Raw genomic sequence first — 21,843 nt, forward strand, 5'->3', positions numbered from 1 at the left:
GACAGTGATGCCATTGTTGTGATGAATGGGAGCAAGAACGAAGATGATGCTGATGATGAAAACAATTTGAGTGACCCTACACCTGGAATAGATAAAATTGTAAAAAAAAAAAAAGTCATAGTGAAGGGGTCAAGGCTACTGAGGTTGCACTAGCTTAAATGGAACAAGAGGAAGCGACCGCTGCTGATGTTATATCATTGAGACACTGGACGAGTAGTTCTTGCCACATGTGGAAAAAAATAAAAATCTTAATTATGAAATATCTGTTCCAGAAAAATTCTTAATACCAAAATTATGGTGTCAAAAACTACAAAAATGTTGCAGTCTGATTTTGTATTTGAACTACAGAATCTCCAGATGAAACCTTCTAACTCTCAAAGTACCAAAGAATCTTGAGTCTGGCCTTTATCTTTATAAGAAATCATGGTTAGAGGAGGAACATAAGCTTGCAATACAAATTGCTAACAATATTTACTCTAAAACCTCCTTTAAAAATAAATACTTATTCAACATTTCCTTACCTGGAATCTCTGTACATTTTGGAAATGTTATAAAACATTACATTTTTAGATTGTGAAACATTTTCTAAATTTTCCAGTCTGATTCAGTGTCGTATTCTCTTTAATTTTGGCCACTCCAAGTATCAGATTTACCAGCTTTGAACTCTAATTATGGTAGTTTTTTTCCCTTGTTCCTTCAACTAAGTACAGTGTATAGCTGTGGAGGGGCATAATCGAACGGGGGCGCCCATCTCTAGGGGCGGCCATCTCCGGGGATGGCCCCGGGAAAGGGCAGAGCTGGCTGTATTATCGAATACGGGCGGCCATCTTTCGTTTCGATAATACGGTCGGGGCTGGCCAAATCTCGACCTAAATGTTGAGATGGCCGGCCATAGAGATGGCCGGCCTCGGTTTTCGCCTATAATGCAAACTCAGGCCAGCCATCTCAAAAACGACCAAATTCAAGGCTTTTGTTCGTGGGAGGAGCCAGCATTCGTAGGGCACTGGTCCCCCCTCACATGCCAGGACACCAACCAGGCACCCTAGGAGGCACTGCAGTGGACATCACAAATTGCTCCCAACTGCAGAGCTCCCTTACCTTGTGTGCTGAGCCCCCCAACTCCCCCCCAAACCCACACCACTACCATAGCCCTTAGGGATGAAGGGGGGAATCTACATGTGGGTACAGTGGGTTTCGGGTGGATTTTGGAGGGCTCACATTTACCACCACAAGTGTAACAGGTGGGGGGGATGGGCCTCGGTCCGCCTGCCTGAAGTGCACTGCACCCACTAAAAACTGCTCCAGGGACCTGCATACTGCTGCGATGGAGCTGGGTATGACATTTGAGGATGGGATAGAGGCTGGCAAAAAAAATGTTTAAAATATTTTTTTTTGGGGTGGGAGGAGGTTGGTGACCGCTGGGGGAGTCAAGAAAACATTAACAACAACAGACAACCTCGATCTATTTTCATCAGCGAAATCTGGATCCACAATCATGAGGACCCCATAATCTTAGATCTATGTCCCCCAGGCTACAAAATCACCGGATAAGAAAAGGAAAAAGAGGAGGAGGCATTGCACTAATCTATAGATCCCACTTCACTGTAACACCACCACCATAACTTGAAATCGCCTCAGTTAGAATCAACCATACCATCTTACACGATCACCTAAATGTTTTGTTTTATAGACCACCTGGTAACTGGCAAGAATGCCAACCACACTTCATGGATCTATGTATCTAACTCCAATCTACTTATAATAGGGGACATAAACCTACACCTAGAAGACCCTAATGCAAACAATGCACGTGAATGCAAGGATTTCCTCCAATTGGGACCTCAAATGGCCTAAAATGCAAGCAACCCATATTTATTACATTTGTACCCCGCGCTTTCCCACACAATGCAGGTTCAATGCGGCTTACATAGTAATTCCAAAAACAAACTCTTATAGTGAGAGAAATTTAAACAGTAATGAAACATGATAAAGTTGAAGCTTGATAATGTATGATTAGGATAAGGGAGAGTAGGCAGGATAGGATAGTATAGGTTGGGGGAAATGGGGTAAAGAGGACACACACTCGACCTCATTGCACACAAATTATCCTCAGATCTAAACCTAATACTAATAGATGCAAAACGGACAGACATACCATGGTCAGACCACCACAAAACTAAACCTATCCCTACAATGGCGAAAAAAGGGCTCATACCACAAGCAAGAACACACAACCTACACCACGAGAGGCAAAATTGACCCTGTAACTTTCTGGCAACAGATTTACATTAACGAATGGACAGCACAGACAGACTCCAAACACTACCTCTTAAACTGGGACAACAGATGCAGAAGCATATTAGACAAAATTGCACCATTACAAATAAGAACCTCACGCAGACACATCTCAATACCATGGTAACAAAGAACTGAAAGAATTAAAAACACAAGTAAGAAGACTTGAACGAGCATGAAAAAAATGAAAGCTGAATACACACTTAACACATGGAAACAAATGCAAAGAAAATACAAATATACAAGACAAACCAAAAGGTCATACTACAAATCCAAAATAGGGCCAGACTACAAAGATACACAAACTTTTCCAACTCGTGAACAAACTACTTGACACCACACCAGTTACCACAACTAACACGGACACCCCATCAGCAGCCAGCCTGGCTAAACACTTCAATGAGAAAATTATAAAACTATGATCCACGTTACCACTTAACACCACCAACCTCGAAAAATTCATTAACTATCTGGACCCAATCACCGATGAGTATCCAGCAGACCGAATCTGGACAAACTTCGAACTGCTGACCAACGAAACTGTCACCCAAGCAATCAACAGGTTTGCCAAATCTCACTGCAAACTGGACATATGCCCCAACAACCTAATAAAATCTGTCCCTCGACGCTTCATAACAGACCTCACGTCATACCTAAACTACATGCTACAACAGGGACTCTTCCCTAAGGATAAAGGAGATATATTACTCACCCCAATAAAAAAAAACCAAAGAAAAAAGTGGACATAACCAACTACAGCCTGGTAGCATCCATCCCTCTCGCAGTAAAACTGATGGAAAGTATGGTAACCAAGCAACTTACCGACTAAACAAATTTTCAATACTACGCGAATCACAATCAGGATTTCGATCCAACCACAGCACTGAAACAGTACTAACCGCTCTCCTAGCAAAATTCAAACAATTGCAACTGGCAACAGTGTACTTCTCCTACAATTCGACATGCGCGTTCGACATGGTTAGTCATAAAATACTATTGAACATCCTAGAATATTTCGGGATTGGAGGAAGCGTACTGAGATGGATTAATGGCTTCCTAACCGCAAGAACATACCAAGTGTTAGCTAATTCGAATACCTCATCACCATGGAAACCTGAATGTGGAGTACCCCAGGGATCACCGCTCTCACCTACCCTTTTCAATCTGATGATGACACCACTGGCCAAATCGCTATCCAACCAAGGCATTAATCCCTACATCTACGCAGACGATGTCACGATCTACATCCCGTTCAAACAAGACCTAACTGAAATCACAAATGAAATCAAACACAGCCTCCAAATAATGAACTGATGGGCGGATGCATTCCAACTAAAGCTCAATGCAGAAAAACACACAATGTCTCATCCTCTCATCACAATATAATACGAACAAACCCACCACAATACAGTGGGGGAAATAAGTATTTGATCCCTTGCTGATTTTGTAAGTTTGCCCACTGACAAAGACATGAGCAGCCCATAATTGAAGGGTAGGTTATTGGTAACAGTGAGAGATAGCACATCACAAATTAAATCCGGAAAATCACATTGTGGAAAGTATATGAATTTATTTGCATTCTGCAGAGGGAAATAAGTATTTGATCCCCCACCAACCAGTAAGAGATCTGGCCCCTACAGACCAGGTAGATGCTCCAAATCAACTCGTTACCTGCATGACAGACAGCTGTCGGCAATGGTCACCTGTATGAAAGACACCTGTCCACAGACTCAGTGAATCAGTCAGACTCTAACCTCTACAAAATGGCCAAGAGCAAGGAGCTGTCTAAGGATGTCAGGGACAAGATCATACACCTGCACAAGGCTGGAATGGGCTACAAAACCATCAGTAAGACGCTGGGCGAGAAGGAGACAACTGTTGGTGCCATAGTAAGAAAATGGAAGAAGTACAAAATGACTGTCAATCGACAAAGATCTGGGGCTCCACGCAAAATCTCACCTCGTGGGGTATCCTTGATCATGAGGAAGGTTAGAAATCAGCCTACAACTACAAGGGGGGAACTTGTCAATGATCTCAAGGCAGCTGGGACCACTGTCACCACGAAAACCATTGGTAACACATTACGACATAACGGATTGCAATCCTGCAGTGCCCGCAAGGTCCCCCTGCTCCGGAAGGCACATGTGACGGCCCGTCTGAAGTTTGCCAGTGAACACCTGGATGATGCCGAGAGTGATTGGGAGAAGGTGCTGTGGTCAGATGAGACAAAAATTGAGCTCTTTGGCATGAACTCAACTCGCCGTGTTTGGAGGAAGAGAAATGCTGCCTATGACCCAAAGAACACCGTCCCCACTGTCAAGCATGGAGGTGGAAATGTTATGTTTTGGGGGTGTTTCTCTGCTAAGGGCACAGGACCACTTCACCGCATCAATGGGAGAATGGATGGGGCCATGTACCGTACAATTCTGAGTGACAACCTCCTTCCCTCCGCCAGGGCCTTAAAAATGGGTCGTGGCTGGGTCTTCCAGCACGACAATGACCCAAAACATACAGCCAAGACAACAAAGGAGTGGCTCAGGAAGAAGCACATTAGGGTCATGGAGTGGCCTAGCCAGTCACCAGACCTTAATCCCATTGAAAACTTATGGAGGGAGCTGAAGCTGCGAGTTGCCAAGCGACAGCCCAGAACTCTTAATGATTTAGAGTGATCTGCAAAGAGGAGTGGACCAAAATTCCTCCTGACATGTGTGCAAACCTCATCATCAACTACAGAAGACGTCTGACCGCTGTGCTTGCCAACAAGGGTTTTGCCACCAAGTATTAGGTCTTGTTTGCCAGAGGGATTAAATACTTATTTCCCTCTGCAGAATGCAAATAAATTCATATACTTTCCACAATGTGATTTTCCGGATTTAATTTGTGATGTGCTCTCTCTCACTGTTACCAATAACCTACCCTTCAATTATGGGCTGCTCATGTCTTTGTCAGTGGGCAAACTTACAAAATCAGCAAGGGATCAAATACTTATTTCCACCACTGTAAATACCCCGGATTACTCCCTTCCTGTTTCGGACAGCCTGAAAATTCTTGGAGTCACAATTGACAGAAATCTCACACTAGAAAGCCACGTGAAAAACACAATAAAGAAAATGTTCCACTCAATGTGGAAACTCAAAAGAGTAAAACCTTTCTTCCCAAGAGAAATATTCCGTAGCCTGGTACAATCAATGGTGCTAAGCCACCTAGATTACTGTGATGCCAACTACGCCAGTTGCAAAGAACAAATCATTAAGAAACTCCAAAACTGCCCAAAACACAGCAGCCAGACTCATATTCGGAAAAGCGAAATACGAAAGCGCTAAACCCTTAAGAGAAAAACTGCACTGGCTCCCACTAAAAGAACGAATTGCGTTCAAAATCTGTACCCTGGTTCATAAAATCATTCACGGTGAGGCCCCGATTTATATGTCAGACCTCATAGACTTACCAACCAGGAATGCAAAAAGGTCAGCACGCACATTCCTGAATCTCCACTACCCCAGTTGCAAAGGACTTAAATATAAATCATCATACGCATCCGGCTTTTCCTACATTAGCACACAACTATGGAATGCATTACCAAATGCCATAAAAACAATGCACGACCTAACAATCTTCCGAAAATTACTGAAGACCAGCCTGTTCAGAAAGGTATACCACAATGATCCATCCTAAATACCAGACAACAAAACTCTTCCAGAATTAGACAAAAAAATGAACTCTCTATACCTGACTGCTTCAGTAACTCGGTCACTAACGGATATTAATACACCACCACCTTATTTCTCATGCCGAAATGAACTGATTATCTAATTTAATCTATAATTTACTTTACCATCTATGTACTTAATGCAATACCACTTTGTATTTCTCATTCCGGAAATGTCGATTGCCACTATGGCATACTGTAAGCCTGCAAAAAGGTGGGAAAATGTGGGATACAAATGCAACAAATAAATAGCCTTACATTTGATATCCCTACCAGCCAAATCAAAGGCATTGTCCTCATTCTTCCCCACACACACACCTTCCTGCAATCATCCAAATCCCTATCCCATGCTGCTCTTCAGTACTACACTGGCAGCTCATACTGGGATGGATTCTGCCAACAGCATCAGTCTGATGCCAAGTCACCAAGATAGAAACATGGCAGCCATCAATTTTTCAAACGCATCACAAATGAAACACAGTGTCATGTAATATGTGTATTTAATGGGGGGGGGGGGGGGGGGGGGGGGCGGAAAAGGAACCTCAGTAGAATGTTAAAACTGACTGCACATCTTTAAATGCAGCCAGATTAGCTACTCACCCAGCAGCGGGTTGGACGCCTCTCAGTGAGAACCGAAACTACCCCAGAGAATATGAACTGTAAAAGGAACAAAACAAACAAAAAAGATGTACATTTTAAGCAAAACTAGTGTGTTTAAACACTATACAATTTCAAGAGTCACAAGACAGATGCAATAATGTTCCCTGTTCTGATGGATTTAAGTTTATATCCAACTTTATCCACTCCAATTGGACTTGCACAACTTACAAATTGTTTGTAAACAGGAATAGTGAGTGAGGTCTTCAAGTTTGCAGAAGACACCAAATTATTTAGAGTTAACAATGCTGCAAATTGTGAGACAATACTAGGTTCCATATTAGAGATTGCCATCTAGGAAAGAGATCTAAATATCATGGACCCTACATTGAAATATCTGATTAGTATGTAGCAGCAGTCAAAAAAAGCCAATATTGGGAATTAGGAAAGAATCTTATTGTGTCTATATCTCTCCACAAGTATCTGAAAAGCTAGCAGAATTAGGGCCCCGTTTACTAAGCAGCATTATAGGCGCGTTAATGTTTTTAATGCACATTAACCATGTGCGTGCTTACAATACCCCTATAGGCACCTACATGATTAGTGTGCACACTAAAAACACTAACACACCTTAGTAAACAGGGCCCTTAGAGTACAGAGAAGGGCAACCAAAACAAAGGGAAAGGGAATGGGACATGATATACTGCTTTTTGGAACTATATGCAAAGCAGTTTACATAGTATACATAGGTACGTGGGACAATGGAGGGTTAAGTGCCTTGCCCAAAGTCACAAGGAGCTGCATTGGGAATTGAACCCAGTTCCCCAGGATCAAAGTCCACTGCACTAAAAACTAGGCAACTCCTATGAACGACAATTAGTCGGGAAGACTAAATCGTCCCCAACCCTTAGTGTTGCAGCTTGGCTCTTTACCTTGGGGCACAGAATCCATCAGTACCCTTTCTCCTGCTCTGCACATCACTGTTATAGCTGCAGCTGAGCCCAGAGCTCATTAACTGCCTCTGCTACAAAGACAAAAAAAAAAAAAAGAAATGGAGCCTCACTCTATACCTGCTTGACCAGCACAGACCAGAAAGGGGACACTGTTGGCTGCTGCAGTACAGGAGAACCAGGGGAAGGAAGGGGAACAGGTGGTGCTTGACTATAGTATGGGGAAAGAGGGCTTGGAAAGTTGAGGAAACACTGATTGCACAGGGAGGAGAACAGAAAGGGAAGATGCTGGACACAGACGAGATACGATTCCACGGTGCCCTGTATCTACCCCGAGGGAGAAACCAGCTGGGGAGTTGAGCAAGAAGAATGGAAATAGGGCTGGTAACAATTGGATAGATATAGTGCCTGGGGATAAGACAGGAGAAAAGGACTGTATGGATAACCAACTGGGAATAAGTGAGGGGATGAGAGCGAGAGAGAGAGGAGAGCTAGGATGGAGAAGAGTACAGAATGCTGAAATGTAGAAAATGGGGAGTTACGAGGAAAGACAGAAGGGAATAAGAGGCTGATAAAGGAGTGAGCTGGGAAATGAGATGTAGGTGAAAAAATAAAAAGGAGCAGCAGACTAAATTGTGAGTGCATAAATTAGACAAGTAATTAACAGGTCAGAGAGAACACACAGTAAATGATGGCAGATATGGTCTGTCCAGTCTGCCCAACTAGACAGAGCTGCACCCACCACACTGTACAGGATATAGTCATTCATGATTGTGAGAGAGAACTGAAAGATAGGAGAGAGGAGAAGAAGTTACAAGTGGACAGCGGATCTCGGAGGAAAAAACCAGGGCACACGCTGGGACCAAAGTGAACATAAAAATAAAAAGCCCAAAGATTATTTTGATTGGAATTGTCAGCTATGGGAAATGCAAATCTGATGTCTTTGTAATTTGCCCAGAATAAGCATTTTTGTTTCTCCAATGTTTTTATACATGCAAGAGCGAGTTCTTTTCGTTTCCAGTTCAGTTTTTGCCTTCATCTCTAATACTAACCTGTGGTCCCTTGTTTCATATTTGAGGGTCTGTCTGTTTTGCACATGTGACCAAGTTAGGTTTTCTGCTAGCATGTAGTTTGTGCTGAGATATGTAGCAGGTCCCATTCGTTATATTCTCAGTAGGTAGTATATTGGTGAGATAGGGCACGGAATTAAATATTTTCATATATTGTTGCTGTTTGAGTTCTGGGAGGTGATGCCGTTATGTTATGTTAAGGCTGTAAGTACCTTTTTGCAAGGTTGGGGGGTGACTTAGAAGTCTGGCAATGGAGGGATTCTGTGCTGCCCTTACAGAGGCAAAAATCAAAGAGGAAAAAAAAAAAAAAGCTGTGACTTTTTTGTATATGGGTTGCGAGGTGAAACATTGTAGGGGCCCTGTTTACAGAGGCACGCTAGCATTCTTTAGCACGCGGTGTAGGCGCCCATAGGAATACTGTGGGCATCTACACAGCACGCGCTAAAGAACGCTAATGCGCCTTTGTTAACAGGGCCCTAGGTTTTGTTATGCACCCGTTGCACTTACAATTGTTAAGTATGTTGTCTTCCTTCATTATTCTAGAAAAAAAAAGGAGGAACTTTATTGATTAGTATTGATGTTTCTGAAATGTGGTTTTTGCTTTTTAGTCAATATTCAGGGAGGGGAATTTTTAAAAGGATGTTCAAGTCAGAATAGAGACATCTAGAATGGACATCCATCCCACATGTATCCCCCCCCCCCCCCCCAAATATGTTGAAAATGCAGAGATGGGTGTCCCATGTGCCAAGGACAACCAGCATGAATAGCTGTTTTACAAACTGGAAAGCCCATAATATGAACAGCAAAATTGAAGGACAAAGATGTCCATCTAGCAGCATTCTTAGAAGAATGGTCACACAAGACATCCCTGCAAAGCGGAGGGGCAGCTTAGTGGTTAATGCAGGAGACTTCAAACCAAGTGACCCAAATATAGATTCTGATTTACCTCTTATGTTGTAATTGTGAGCCCTCCAGAAAGAGTACTTACTGTATTTAAATATATAAGCTACCTCAGTAAGCTCGACTCAGGAGAGAGAGACCTTGGGGTGTTGGTGTCCAAGGATCTGAAGGTGAAGAAACAATGTGACAAGGCGACAGCCATGGCCAGAAGGATGCTAGGCTGCATAGAGAGGGGTATAACCAGCAGGAGAAAGGAGGTTTTGATGCCCCTCTACAAGTCATTGGTGAGGCCCCACTTGGAGTACTGTGTTCAGTTTTGGAGGCCATATCTTGCTAAAGAAGTAAAAAGACTGGAAGCGGTGCAAAGAAAAGCTACAAAAATGGTATGGGATTTGTGTTACAAGCCATACAAGGAGAAACTTGCTGACCTGAACACGTATACCTTGGAGGTAAGGAGAAACAGGGGCGACGAGATACAGACGTTCAAATAGTTGAAAGGTATTAATCGACAAACCTTTTCTGGAGACAGGAAGGCGGTAGAACTAGAGGACATGAATTGAGGTTGAAGGGGGCAGACTCAGGAGTAACATCAGGAAGCATTTTTTCACACAGAGGGTGGTGGGTACATGGAATGACCTCTTGCAGGAGGTAGTGGAGATGAAAACAGTAATGGAATTTAAACATGCGTGGGCTAAACACTAAGGAATCATGTTTAGAAGGAATGGATCGACAATCTTAGTGGAGATTGGGTGGCAACATCGGTAATTGGGAAGCAAAACCGGTGCTGAGCAGACATCTATGGTCTATGCTCTGATGGTGACTGAAAAGATATGGATGGGCTGGAGTACATTTTAAGGAGCTTCGACATTAGCTTCAGAACTTTCAGTAGAAGATCAGTGCTGGGCAGACTTATACGGTCTGTGCCCTAAGAATGGCAAGGACAAATCAAACTTGGGTATACATATAAAGTTATCACGTACCATGTAAAATTAATTTCTCTTGTTGGGCAGACTGGATGGACTGTACAGATCTTTATCTGCCGTCATTTACTATGTTAACTGAAAGCTAGTGCAGTGTGTACATTCATGTACAGTATGTATTTTTCTGTTCCTGGAGTGCTCACAATTAGAGTGGGAATTGAAGCTGGGTCCCTTGGTTTAAAGACCACCACACTAACCACTAGGCTACTCCTCAGACTTGTTTCCTGCTTAGCTAATAATGCTTATAATACCTGAAGCTGTCAGAGTCTGGTATTCCCTTTCAGTTCCACTTTCAGGAGACAGGAACAGACACAGCAACCACTGGGGGATAAGGGAGGCGACATGCCTTAATCCCTCCACTGGTCAAGGCACTGTTTTGTACCTGGACATGACTGAAATAGCCTTTTTAGGCTTGGACGTTTCTTCCCTTTTGGTTATTGCTGTTGAACGTCCTAATTTTGAGCCCTCCCTAGTCACACTGCAAAACACGCCCTCTTGCTATTTGGATATACTGCAGTACTGTACGTCCCACTTCTACCTTTACAAAAGTCAAGATTTGGACATTTCAAGCACATGAACATCCATTTGGGCATTTTGAGACATCCATGTGCTTTGAAAATAAGCTGCTTAGTGTATATATACGCAGTATAATATAAAGAGATCCAAGGGGTACTATATACCTTTTATACATATAGGATTAATAAAGCACTTAAGTCAGAATGTGTGCCCTTCATTAACTGTTTTTTTATATATTTAAGGCATTGGACACATTTCTTAGCCTACTCAGCTTTCCTTTATGTACCCGCTTCCCTCGCTATCCTAGCCATACTCCTGTAGTTCCTCCTTCCCCCTCCCCCACCCTTTGCTTCCCATTTTAGTCTGTAAAAATCAGTGATAAGATGGCCAGTCTGATGAGTGGGATAGAAACATCTTAAATAAACTTGATATTAAATTTGTCATAAGAGATAGGGTTTTAGGACACTTTGCAGATGTTTGTTGAGGTAGTAATCTTTATAGCAGACTCATGTCTGGTCAGGTTTGATTTATGTTACGGACATTACCTCTTGAGAGATATTTAAATATAATGGAAGTGTTCCCATATATATCTGTGGTCTTTCATTGAAGTGCTTGAAATAATTGGGTTTAAATATATGTAAGGGGTCACATAATGAAGAAATCCAGTTTTAGGTGCAGGTGAAAGCATTTGTTTTAAGAGCATGATTCAGACTTGTATCTCTAGTGCCTGCCTGCCCCCTTCCCCCCCCCCCCCCCCCCCCCCCCCCCATGTTAACCTTGAGGTCCCTTCAAAAACAAACATTTATTGGTAATTCTACAGAACTGCAATACAGAGTTTGTGCAGAATTCTCCAATGCCTCAGCTTCTCTTCCTCCCTGCCACAATCAGGAGGAAATGCATGGATGTGCAAGCCATGTATGGAGGTAGACTACATAGGAGGATATGGCCAGATTTGCAGCCGCACACCACCTCCTCTTCTGGGGATGTGTGTGCACTATGAGGAAGGGTGGAGAAAGGTGGAAGGGTGTGTGTGCCTAGGGAGGCGACCCATCTAGGAAAGGACAGAACTGGGGATCTTGCTGGGTGTTAGGGAAGACACTGTAGAAGGCAGAGAGATGCTAAAGGGTAAGGGTCAAAGGCTGATAAATGGGGAGACATACAAACCTAAGAGCTAGAGAAGGTAGAAACCAAGGTGGAAAACAGAAGAGGGGATCCATCCCATATAAAAATGGGGAGGAAATTGTGCAAAAAAAACCACCAAGCTGAAGGGGATATTTAGAAGTAATCAACAGGGCGGTGGTGTTGAACATTTCCTCTAGCATTGCAGTCCTGAAAATGATGCAGGCAGCAGCTAAAACTGAATGCCAGCGCTCGCATATCTAACAGAGTAACTTTGCCTTGTTTAGCTAAGTGGGAACAGCACTGAATAATAGATTTATCCACATAACTTCCAGGTATCATTGCTGACCAGATATTCAATGCTGGTGCCTGGACAAAGCCTGGCACTGAATGCCTGGGTCTAATTTAAAATGTTCACCACTATCAGTTGACAAAAAAAAAAAAAAAGTGCAGAATTCAAATGTGTGTGTGCGCAAAAACTCCAAGGATTAAGAAAGAGAAAAAAAAAGTCCTCTCCAACTGTCCCAAGAATATTTAAATTGAACTAGCTCTGCACCACGCTAGCCCATCCTCATACTGCCAAGCCTGCAGCTGCCAATAAAATGACTCATATGAGGAAAGGTTAAAGACCTTAGGGTTCTTCAGCTTGGAGAATAGACAGCTGGAAGGGAGATATAATATACTGAGTGTAATTAATTTGTTAGTGCTAGGATGTTAGTATTGTGCTTTGCTAGGTAAGGCTGTTCAAAGCAGGTTGTTAGGACAGGGAGAGTAGGCCATCATTAGAGAAGCTGGAGTGTCCAGATGTAGGTTTAATGAAGACAGACAAGCTAGCTCTAGAAGCCTCACATGCACATGTGCTTTGTTGATTAATTTTCATAGCAAGGTGGTAATGATTTGCTTATCTTCTATGTATTTTTAGTCTTTAGCTTGTCCTGTATTGAATATAGCTCTCAATATATGGCCATTTTGTCTCCTGCAGGAGTGTTCTCAGCCCTCACTGGAGCTCAGAGGGATTAAGCATGTTTCTTTCCCACCCACCTTGAGTCAGCATGGGGGGGGGGGGGGGGGAGGCAGAGGAAAGATTCCTTTTGGGGCTGAGGCTTAGCCCAGATGACTAAGGAAACCCTGCAAGCAGAGGCTGGTGCTTCAACCAGTGGCGAGGCCCCAAGGCTGCATGGGGACTGAGCCACCTCAGAGCCCCTGAATGGGGCAAGGTGATCCCCAGATTATCTGAAGTGCCTTTTGAATCCACAGACCACCCCTTGGACTCAGATTTGCAGCAGGATTGTCCTCAGAGGAGTGGTCACATGTGATCTGGCTCGCCCTTTTGATGTACTCAGAGGCACTTGGGCTCACTGCAGCACCTGCAGCTGACCCCTCAAATGGAGACCCTCAGTTGGAAGGTCTGGCAGGGCCACCGACAAATTTTCCCCTTCACAAACTCTCACTCTCGCCTCTTTTGGCAGAATGGGAGTCCCTGGATGCCCTCAGGGGGCTAAGGCCCTTGAGCATCTTTTGCCCTCAGGTGCAAAAGTATTAGAAGAGCCCTTAGGTGGAAGTACTCGTCTCAGTCATGAAGGACTGCTGTGCCTGCTCCAGGGGATTCAGCCCCAAGGAAGATAACGTGAAGACTGGGGGAGCAGCTTAAGCTGGGTTTTCCTCTGGAGCTTGCAGCGTCTGGGCAGCCATCCGAGGGTTATGCTACATTGGTACAAGCTGCCAGAGCCTCCACAAGTTTCTCACCTGGAGTTGGGCATGGCACTTTTGCCTGATGTACCTATGATTTGGTGCATCTGGCCTCCCAGTAAGTGGAAGCCTCGGTGGTAGCTCTCTATTGGTTGTGGTTGCTCCACTGGGTTGTTGAACAGCCTCCTAAAGGTTCCTCAGTCAACTTTCTTTCAACGGTGGTTGCTGTTTGGGGAGGACCTGGGAAAGTTAGTGAAAAACATGGATAAGACAGCCTCTCCAGTTTCCTAACTCAAGCAGAAAAAGTTAAACGGCCCTCGGTGACAAGGGGTTGCCATGAGGAGAGGGTGCCTTTGGGTGGACAGCAGGGGTGTGCTGATAAATTTTTAACAGGCTCTTTCTCCGAACGTAGCCAGCTCTGCAGTTGGAAGGGCCAGGGGTGGCCGGGGGGTGTGTGTGTGGGGGGGGGGGGGGGGGGAGCAACACTTACCTCTCTCTCCTCCCTCCCTTCGTGCGGGTACGCTAGGCATACCTTTGCAGGCAGCCAATAAGTGGACTGCCACCACTCCCAACGTCTTGCTCTGAGCAGCATGCTGGAACTTCTCTCACATGCTCGAGAAGTCCCAGCCTGCTGCCCAAAGCTGGAAACAAGGAGCAGAGAGCAGCAGTATTCTATTTACTTGGCTGGCAGGGCTCAGCATCCCCACCAGCAAAGTAAAAGATAATTCAGCAGAGGGCCCAAGCCCACATTTTGGGAGCCAGTTGTTAAATTAGCCATGGAGGGCCCTACTTTAACAACCGGCTCCCAAAATTCTTCAAAACTTAACAACCGGCTCTTTCGAGCCTGTGAGAGCCTGCTCCAGCACACCACTGGTGGACAGTGGTTCTTTTGGCCAAGGTCCTTTTGTGGTCCCAATAGATTCAGAGAGACTGGTTCTGCCGGTGGGACTGGAGCTTTCTGGCCTGCACAATTACAGTGTGTCAGGCCCCTAGGTGGTCCCTGTGGGAGGCAATGAGTGGGCCTGAATTTGTTGAGTCCTTTGGTAGGCAAGTCACTTCTGCTGCCCAGGGGCTGGGGTCTTCTCTGGCAAAGGCCAGTAGAAATGGAAGATACAGATCCCTTTTTGGTTATGGTTTGGCCCTTGAGAGGCAGTGCTTAGAGAGGTGTGGGTTTTCTAGTCCACAGTTCTCTTCTTTGCACAAGCATCAAGAGACATCTGTGTCCCTGACTTATGTGAACATTTGGAAGGTATTTGAACTTATGTGCTAGGCAGGCACAGATTCCAAACATCCTTCCTTTCCTGCAGCAGGGCCTGGGATCAAGGCCTGGCACTGAATTCATTGAAGGTGCAGGCGGCTGCTCTTTCCAGTTTTCAGGGTAAAATCCTGGGTGCCTCCTTGACTACACATTAGGGAGGTAGCCTAGTTTTTGAAAAGGGGCTGCACATTTGCATCCCTTTGTTTGACCTTCCTTGCCATCCTGGGACCTGCCCTTGGTTCTGTTGATGCTCTCCGGGGTTTGATTTCAGTTGCTGAAATCAGCTACCATTAAGGATTCTCCCATGACACAGTTTTCAAATTGCAATCGCTTCAGCTCTGAGAGTCTCAAAGTTGCAGGCTTCATCTTGTAGGGGGTTATACCTCTTTTTCAGAGGGCTCTGTGTATTTGCAGAGTTCTTCAAGGTGGTTTCTCCATTCCATATGAACTGGTAGTCTGTTGACCCTTCTAGTGGAGAAGGGCTCCCATGCACTTAAGCTAGATGTCCGGTGGATGTTGATATATTATTTGAAGGACATGAATGATTTGTTTTGTCTGTCCACTCTCTTCATCTCTTCCTAAGGACATTGAAAGGGTTAGGCAGCTTTCAAGGCCTCTTGTGTGAGATGGATCAAGTCAGCTCTAGAGTCAACTTGCATCTCTAGTGATAGACAGGTGCCCCCTCAGGATTGAGGGCTCACTCGACTTGGGTAGCTTCCTGGGCAGAGGTCCGGGTGGTTTCTCCAAAAGATAGCTGCTGGGCCACAACATAGTCATCATTCCATTCCTTTGTAAAGCATTACAGGTTGGTCATGTTAGCCACAGCTAGTGTAGATTGTGGCAGAGAAGTCAAAAAAAAATTTTTTTTTTGGGGGGGTGGCTTTGTCTTCCCCTACCAGCGAATCTGCTTGGGTACATCCCACTTGTTCAGAATAGTGCAGCTGACACTAAGGAAAGTAAAAAGTCTTTTGCCTTGGTAAATTTCATCATGCCACACCGTTCTGAAACCTGCCCTTGGGAAGACTGGGGCCCGGGATGCTCTGCTCCTTTTCAATTTCAAAAAGAAGAAATTCTTATACTTGCAGGAGTAGTGAGCGTCATTCATGATGTGGCCATTATAGAAAATGAAAGCAGATAAGGGCCAAATGGCCCCTAACAGTCTGCCCATCCTCAGTAATCATTAGCGCCTCATTTTTCCAAGGGATCCACGCGGTTGTCCCATGCTTTTTTGAATTTTGACACAGTCTCCACGATTTCCACAGTGAGGCCATTCCACACATCCACCACCCTTTCCGTGAAAGAGTATGTTAGATTCCTCCTCAGCCTATTTCCTCTTAACTGGTTTCACTAAAGGCAGGTTGTGTCAGACAAATCTGATTTCATTGACTTTGTAACCAAACAGTTGGACGTGGGAGGGACACTAGATGTAGTGTGCTTGAGTTTTAGCAAAGCCTTTGACATGGTTCCACACAGGCGACTGATAAAAATTGAGTGCCCTCGGTACTTGTTATTCCTTACAAAGGAATAGGATTCCTTCAATCCAATAATGGAGGTCCTTGACAAAATCCTGGAGAAGCCTACCAACCAACCACCTGCTCCCTCAACCCTTGCTCATCAAAAAGATAATGCAGCAGGCAAGCAGGGGCCAAAAAATCCATGAAAATCTAATAAGCAGCTACCAACACCATTAAACAGGGCTGTAGTGTGTCCATCCTCTGCTAAAGAACAACCCTGGGAAGGACAAGTTTGAAAGTTAGAAGTCAGTATCTAACATCCCATTCCTAAGAAAAGGGGTAAAACAAAATCTACATTCAGCTCAACAATGGGCTAGAGAAGAGAAACCAACTAGATCTACATCAATCCGGATAGATTTGGTTATGGAATGGAGACAGTCCTCATATCCCTACTTCAGGAAGAAGCCAAACCATGCCACGTTTCCCAAGCCTCTAATGGAAGAGGCAACCAACTAGCTAGCCAGACACACACACAAGGACCAAATATTGGCTACACATAACGTAGCAGGACTTTTCTACTCTTACTCTAGCGAAGATCATTTTCATACACATATTCTATTCAACTTATCTGCCTATATGTTTCATCTCCAATTACACCCTATGCTATTAAAGTTTGTGTGTATTGTGTTGATACTAAAGTAGCATACTATGCCAACATTTGAATATATTTACTGTTGTAATTGTTTATTGCCCGTGTCCAACTTTTTCTGCAATATACCACCTTGGGTTAATTCTTGGTATCCCCTGCTGAATACTCCCAGTTAGTGGCTAGAAGATAATTGGCTGTATTGTGCGATATAGCCAGCTACTCCAAATAGTCAACATATAGCTGGCTATTGTAAGAAGCCACATTGGTCCGCATAAATAGATGGAATATCTTTGGCCAGTTTAAGAACTTAAAACCAGTTATCTCTGAATATTAACTTAACCGGTTAAGTTTAAACTGGATAGTCAATGCCGATTACCAGAAAAAACAGGCCTTGAATATCTGAGCTTTCTCTGGTAGCCTGAATATCAGCCCCTAGGTGCCTTTTTGGTCAACTCAGATAGGTGTTCTGTTATGCAGTTACTAGCCCCTCCCCCCCACATTGTTTTTTTTCCTAGTGTAATCGTGACCTCCCGTGGACATGATACTTCACCCTACAATACTCTTAGAATACCTTGGGCAAAATATCGTGTATCGAACAGGGCTAAAGTACAGACATTAACACTAGCCACGTCTCCCTGTTTCTTAAACGGGGAGAGGAATGAAACTAAATTGGTTATATAATTTGTTGTAACTCAGGAAAACAAATGACATTTACATTGATAATTCAATAAATTATTCTTTTTATTTATGTTATGGGTATGTGTAAGGTTCAAATCCGTTTAACAAATTTTTTTTAGTACATCAACAACTCAACAGATCAACTTCAACGTTTTATCTGATAAGTATAATTTGACCTTAGCAAAATTCATTAACTAAATATGCATTTAATCTTAAAACTTTGTCTAAACATTCCCCTCTTCTTTTTCAGGTCCCTCATCCATCAAGCAGGTAAGTATAGTTTGTGTTTTTTCCATGTTCCTTTGGTTAGCCCTTTATAAGTCAGTCTTTGTGCTGTTTTGTATATTAACCTCAGTACACTTAGCTTTTCTTCCCGCTTTCTTGTATGTCTTCTGTTCTTCTTCTTTCTTTAACGTTGGGTACCGTATTTTTACTGTCAGCTAGAGGCAGGAACCTGGTCCGGAGCACCTACTATCCTGAGCTTTAAAAAGCAATAAAGAAAAACCCTAAACCCTACCTCCTTCTGTAAAGCAATTACCTTTTCAAATGAACTTAAAATTATTTCCCTAACTAGCTTCCCCAATAAAAGAAATATATAATTGTTTGACCCTAGTCAAACATATGTTAAATTTGCAAGTTGGTAAAATTTAATTAACATTTAAATATAATTCAAATAAAAAAAATATTTTATTTTATTGTTAAACTCCCTGGTTGGTGTTGAGTCATTTTGGGGAAACACTGTGACATATTTGGTACCATCATTGTAATACCTTGCTCTGCCACCAGGGAGTTTACACTAGCATTGGAAATAAACAAACACCTGAATAGGCCAAATTCTGCCACCCTAGGCAGATCACTAGTTTGCCCAGTGACAGAGCCAACCCCCAATTCCCCAGCATCCACTTTCCCACCTCTCCCTTCATCCTCAACATCTTGTTCTGTGTCTCTCCCTTTCCAGTTTCTACCTCTCAAACAACTCCATGCCTTCAACCCTCCTTCCAATATTCCCCGACTTTCCTCCTTCCTCCCTACATGCCCCAGCTAGAAACTGTCCCTCCGCATCCCAATGCTGTTCCTGGTTTACGGATATGCTGTTAAAATGCAACAGCTCCTCACATGGACCATTCTGCCGTCACTATGTCACCAATGTTAGATAAAGCTTTCTGGGAAGCTGGAAGAGCCCAAGCCAAAAAGTTAGGGGCTTTGGCTGCATGCCTACCACCGATTCAGTATTGTGGTTTATAAATTAGTCAAGAGAGGTTTGTAGGAGAGTAAGGACTATGAGAGGGAGATTATCAACCTCCCATCTCCAGGTGGCACCTACTATTTCCTATGATGATGTCTAGAGTTCCACGGGGGTGGGGGGGGTGGGGGAGGATTAAAAAAACAAAAACACCTCAGGCAGTTCAAACAAGAAATTTGGTAGACAATCTGTAGGGCATCAGCTCATCCAGCCAATGCATTAAGGTGCTGATAGAGTACAGATGGAGGACAGCAGACACTACAGATGTGGTATATAAAAAAGGGTGTCACTAGCTGTCCTAGGAAGGGGGAACCACCATCATTCCCAGGGGACCAAAATTCCAGAAGGGGGGTGTTGAGAAGATCAGAAGCTACATTTTCTACTGTAAATGGTTATTTTAGATGTCACACCCCAGAATATCAATATTTTCTAGTACAGTAGTTTATTTTGCACCACCACCAGCAAAGGCCTCATTACTGGAGAAATGTAAATACAGTCACACAGAGAGCACTGAAAGAGAATCTTCCTGCTGATCCACTGGAGTAAGATGGCATCAAGATTGTGACTCCCTTATTATAGGAAGAATCCAGGGAGTTACATACCAAAGTATCTAAGTACACTGTTAATTCTCTATGTGAAAAGAGTCCAGCAAGAGCTGTCACTGTTAGTAAAACAGAGTTTAGACAGGACAGCACCACCAGCTGTGAGATTTGCTGGGTTCCAGCATCAGCCCCTGAATGTCCTTAGCAATAGACTGATGGAAATGTTACACATTTAATACTTTTCATTTGTTTGACCACACTACTAGATTTCTACGGGTAGGATTAAAATCAGCTCACTTTCCAAACAAAGTAATTTCAGCATTTTGAATACTCACTGGGACACCAGTCCAGAAGAGGACTCCATTCCAATTTAATGGATTGTAGGGCCCAAAGCAAACGAGAATTCCAAAGGCAAATAAGATACAGCCAACGATTATCTGAACTGCCTATAACAGTGAAGGCAAAAAAGAATTACTAAAATTCTTGCTTGTACCTGCTGACTTGGAAATGTTACAGTACATCAAGAGAGACTTAACAGTGTTCCAGGATCTTATAAAATAGTTTCATTTTTGTGAAAGAGATCACTCTTCCTAATATCAGCATTTGTCCATTAAATCACCCATTTCAAATTTATTTCTGATCTGTAATAATTTAACTGGTCCCTTCTTGAGAAAACAGCCAGCCAATCTGCCCATATGTTTTGTTTCTACTTTGACTCTGCGGTACCTGCTGCAATTTTAGTGAATTTCTTTAACCAGTTGCCACTCCAAGTAAACAGAATTTTGGTCTCTAGGAATGTTCAAACATGCGAAACTTATACCAGACTTTGAATACAATAACCTCAGCAGACTTCTCCCAGAAGCAGGATGTGACTATCAATCTGAATCACTTTCAAGCCTTATTCCCATATTTGCCCCTTTAATTTCAAATTACTCCAGGAACCTGTACACTGTCCCTTTGACTTTTACATTTTTTGGTTACTTAGTATCTTTACTTGTGGATTGGAGGAGTAGGATAATGGTTGGGAGCAGTCTGGTTCAAATCCCATTGTGGCTCAGATATAAATAGATTGTACCCCTCTGGGATGGGATCAGAAAAATACTGTGCCAATTACACTGAAGAACATACATGAGCTAAAATCCTAAATCCTTTCCCTTCCATGCCCACTTTTAAAGGGCAAATGATAACACATTCTCCCTTTTCTTTCTACACACTTCCCTTCAAATCCCCACTCTGCAATGCCCCTATAAAGAAGTTTGTAAGCTCACAGAGCAAGATGGTGCCAGTAATGGGATCTTATCCTGGTCTCAGTTTCACAGTTCCATTCTCATTCCAAGGTCATACTGCCCACCAAGAATAAGCCTCAAGGTTAAGCTGTATGGGTAATGAGCTTTAAGAAAGAGTTTACATTTTTATAAAACCCTATATAATCAGCACATTCTATGCTGCCTATATATATATATATATATATATATTTTTTTTTTTTTAAAGACAAGTGAGACGATATCACTTACTCCAAGTGTTTTCTGCTCACCCTTGGACATGGTAATTCCAGGTACTGGTATTGTTTTGACTCCCAGAGATCCAATACCTTTACTCAGAGATCCTTTACTCAGAGATCCAATGCCTTTACCCAGAGACTTCAGAGACTCCATCAGGTACATGAGGGATGAGCTTTGGTTTATGGTAATGTTGATAACTGTACGGTCAGAGGCGTTTGTTGTGACATCTGCACCGTTCACACTCACAACGTTGGAGGACATGTTGTGGCAAAAATGTTTGCTACAAGGCAAGATCATAAATCACAAAGATATAAAATGTGTGAATTCGTTTGTAGTGTGTAAATTGGCATAAGAACCTGTCCTGCAAGAAAGCATCAAATGTTCCATAAAAACAGGTCACAAAGATTTGTTAAGAACTTGTTACATCATTGTTACTCAAAGCAATAAGACAGCTATAACGCATTCAATCAGGATTTCTAGCGGACTCTACGGGTTCCAATCCTAGCTCTTGTCACGACTGGCCCATAAGTCGGTACTATTAGAACTCCCATGATAAAGCTTACAGTGCAGATCCCATACTAATGGAACAGTGCAGAAAAAAAAAATAGGTCTACAATACTCAAAAGGAAATATTTAAACTATATGCGCACTGTAAAAGTGAAAGCAAGGTGCAGGAATGTGTTTGGCGCATG

At 43.2% G+C, this 21,843-nt stretch overlaps 1 protein-coding gene across 2 annotated transcripts in view; it reads right to left on the reverse strand.

Moving 5' to 3' along the window:
* LOC115482310 (transmembrane protein 176B-like) overlaps positions 1-21,843 on the reverse strand; it is a 220,363-nt gene that overhangs the window by 44,020 nt on the left and 154,500 nt on the right. For both annotated transcript variants that reach the window (XM_030222029.1, XM_030222011.1), the window contains exons 2-4: positions 21,164-21,431; positions 19,985-20,095; positions 6,605-6,661 (exon numbers count right to left, since the gene is read on the reverse strand). In XM_030222029.1, the coding sequence (XP_030077889.1) occupies positions 6,605-6,661; positions 19,985-20,095; positions 21,164-21,412 (417 nt within the window). In that variant the 5' untranslated portion in view covers positions 21,413-21,431. The remainder of the gene's footprint in view (positions 1-6,604; positions 6,662-19,984; positions 20,096-21,163; positions 21,432-21,843) is intronic.

The sequence above is a fragment of the Microcaecilia unicolor genome, chromosome 1 (genome assembly GCF_901765095.1).
Source record: "Microcaecilia unicolor chromosome 1, aMicUni1.1, whole genome shotgun sequence".
NCBI classification, from domain to species: domain Eukaryota; kingdom Metazoa; phylum Chordata; class Amphibia; order Gymnophiona; family Siphonopidae; genus Microcaecilia; species Microcaecilia unicolor.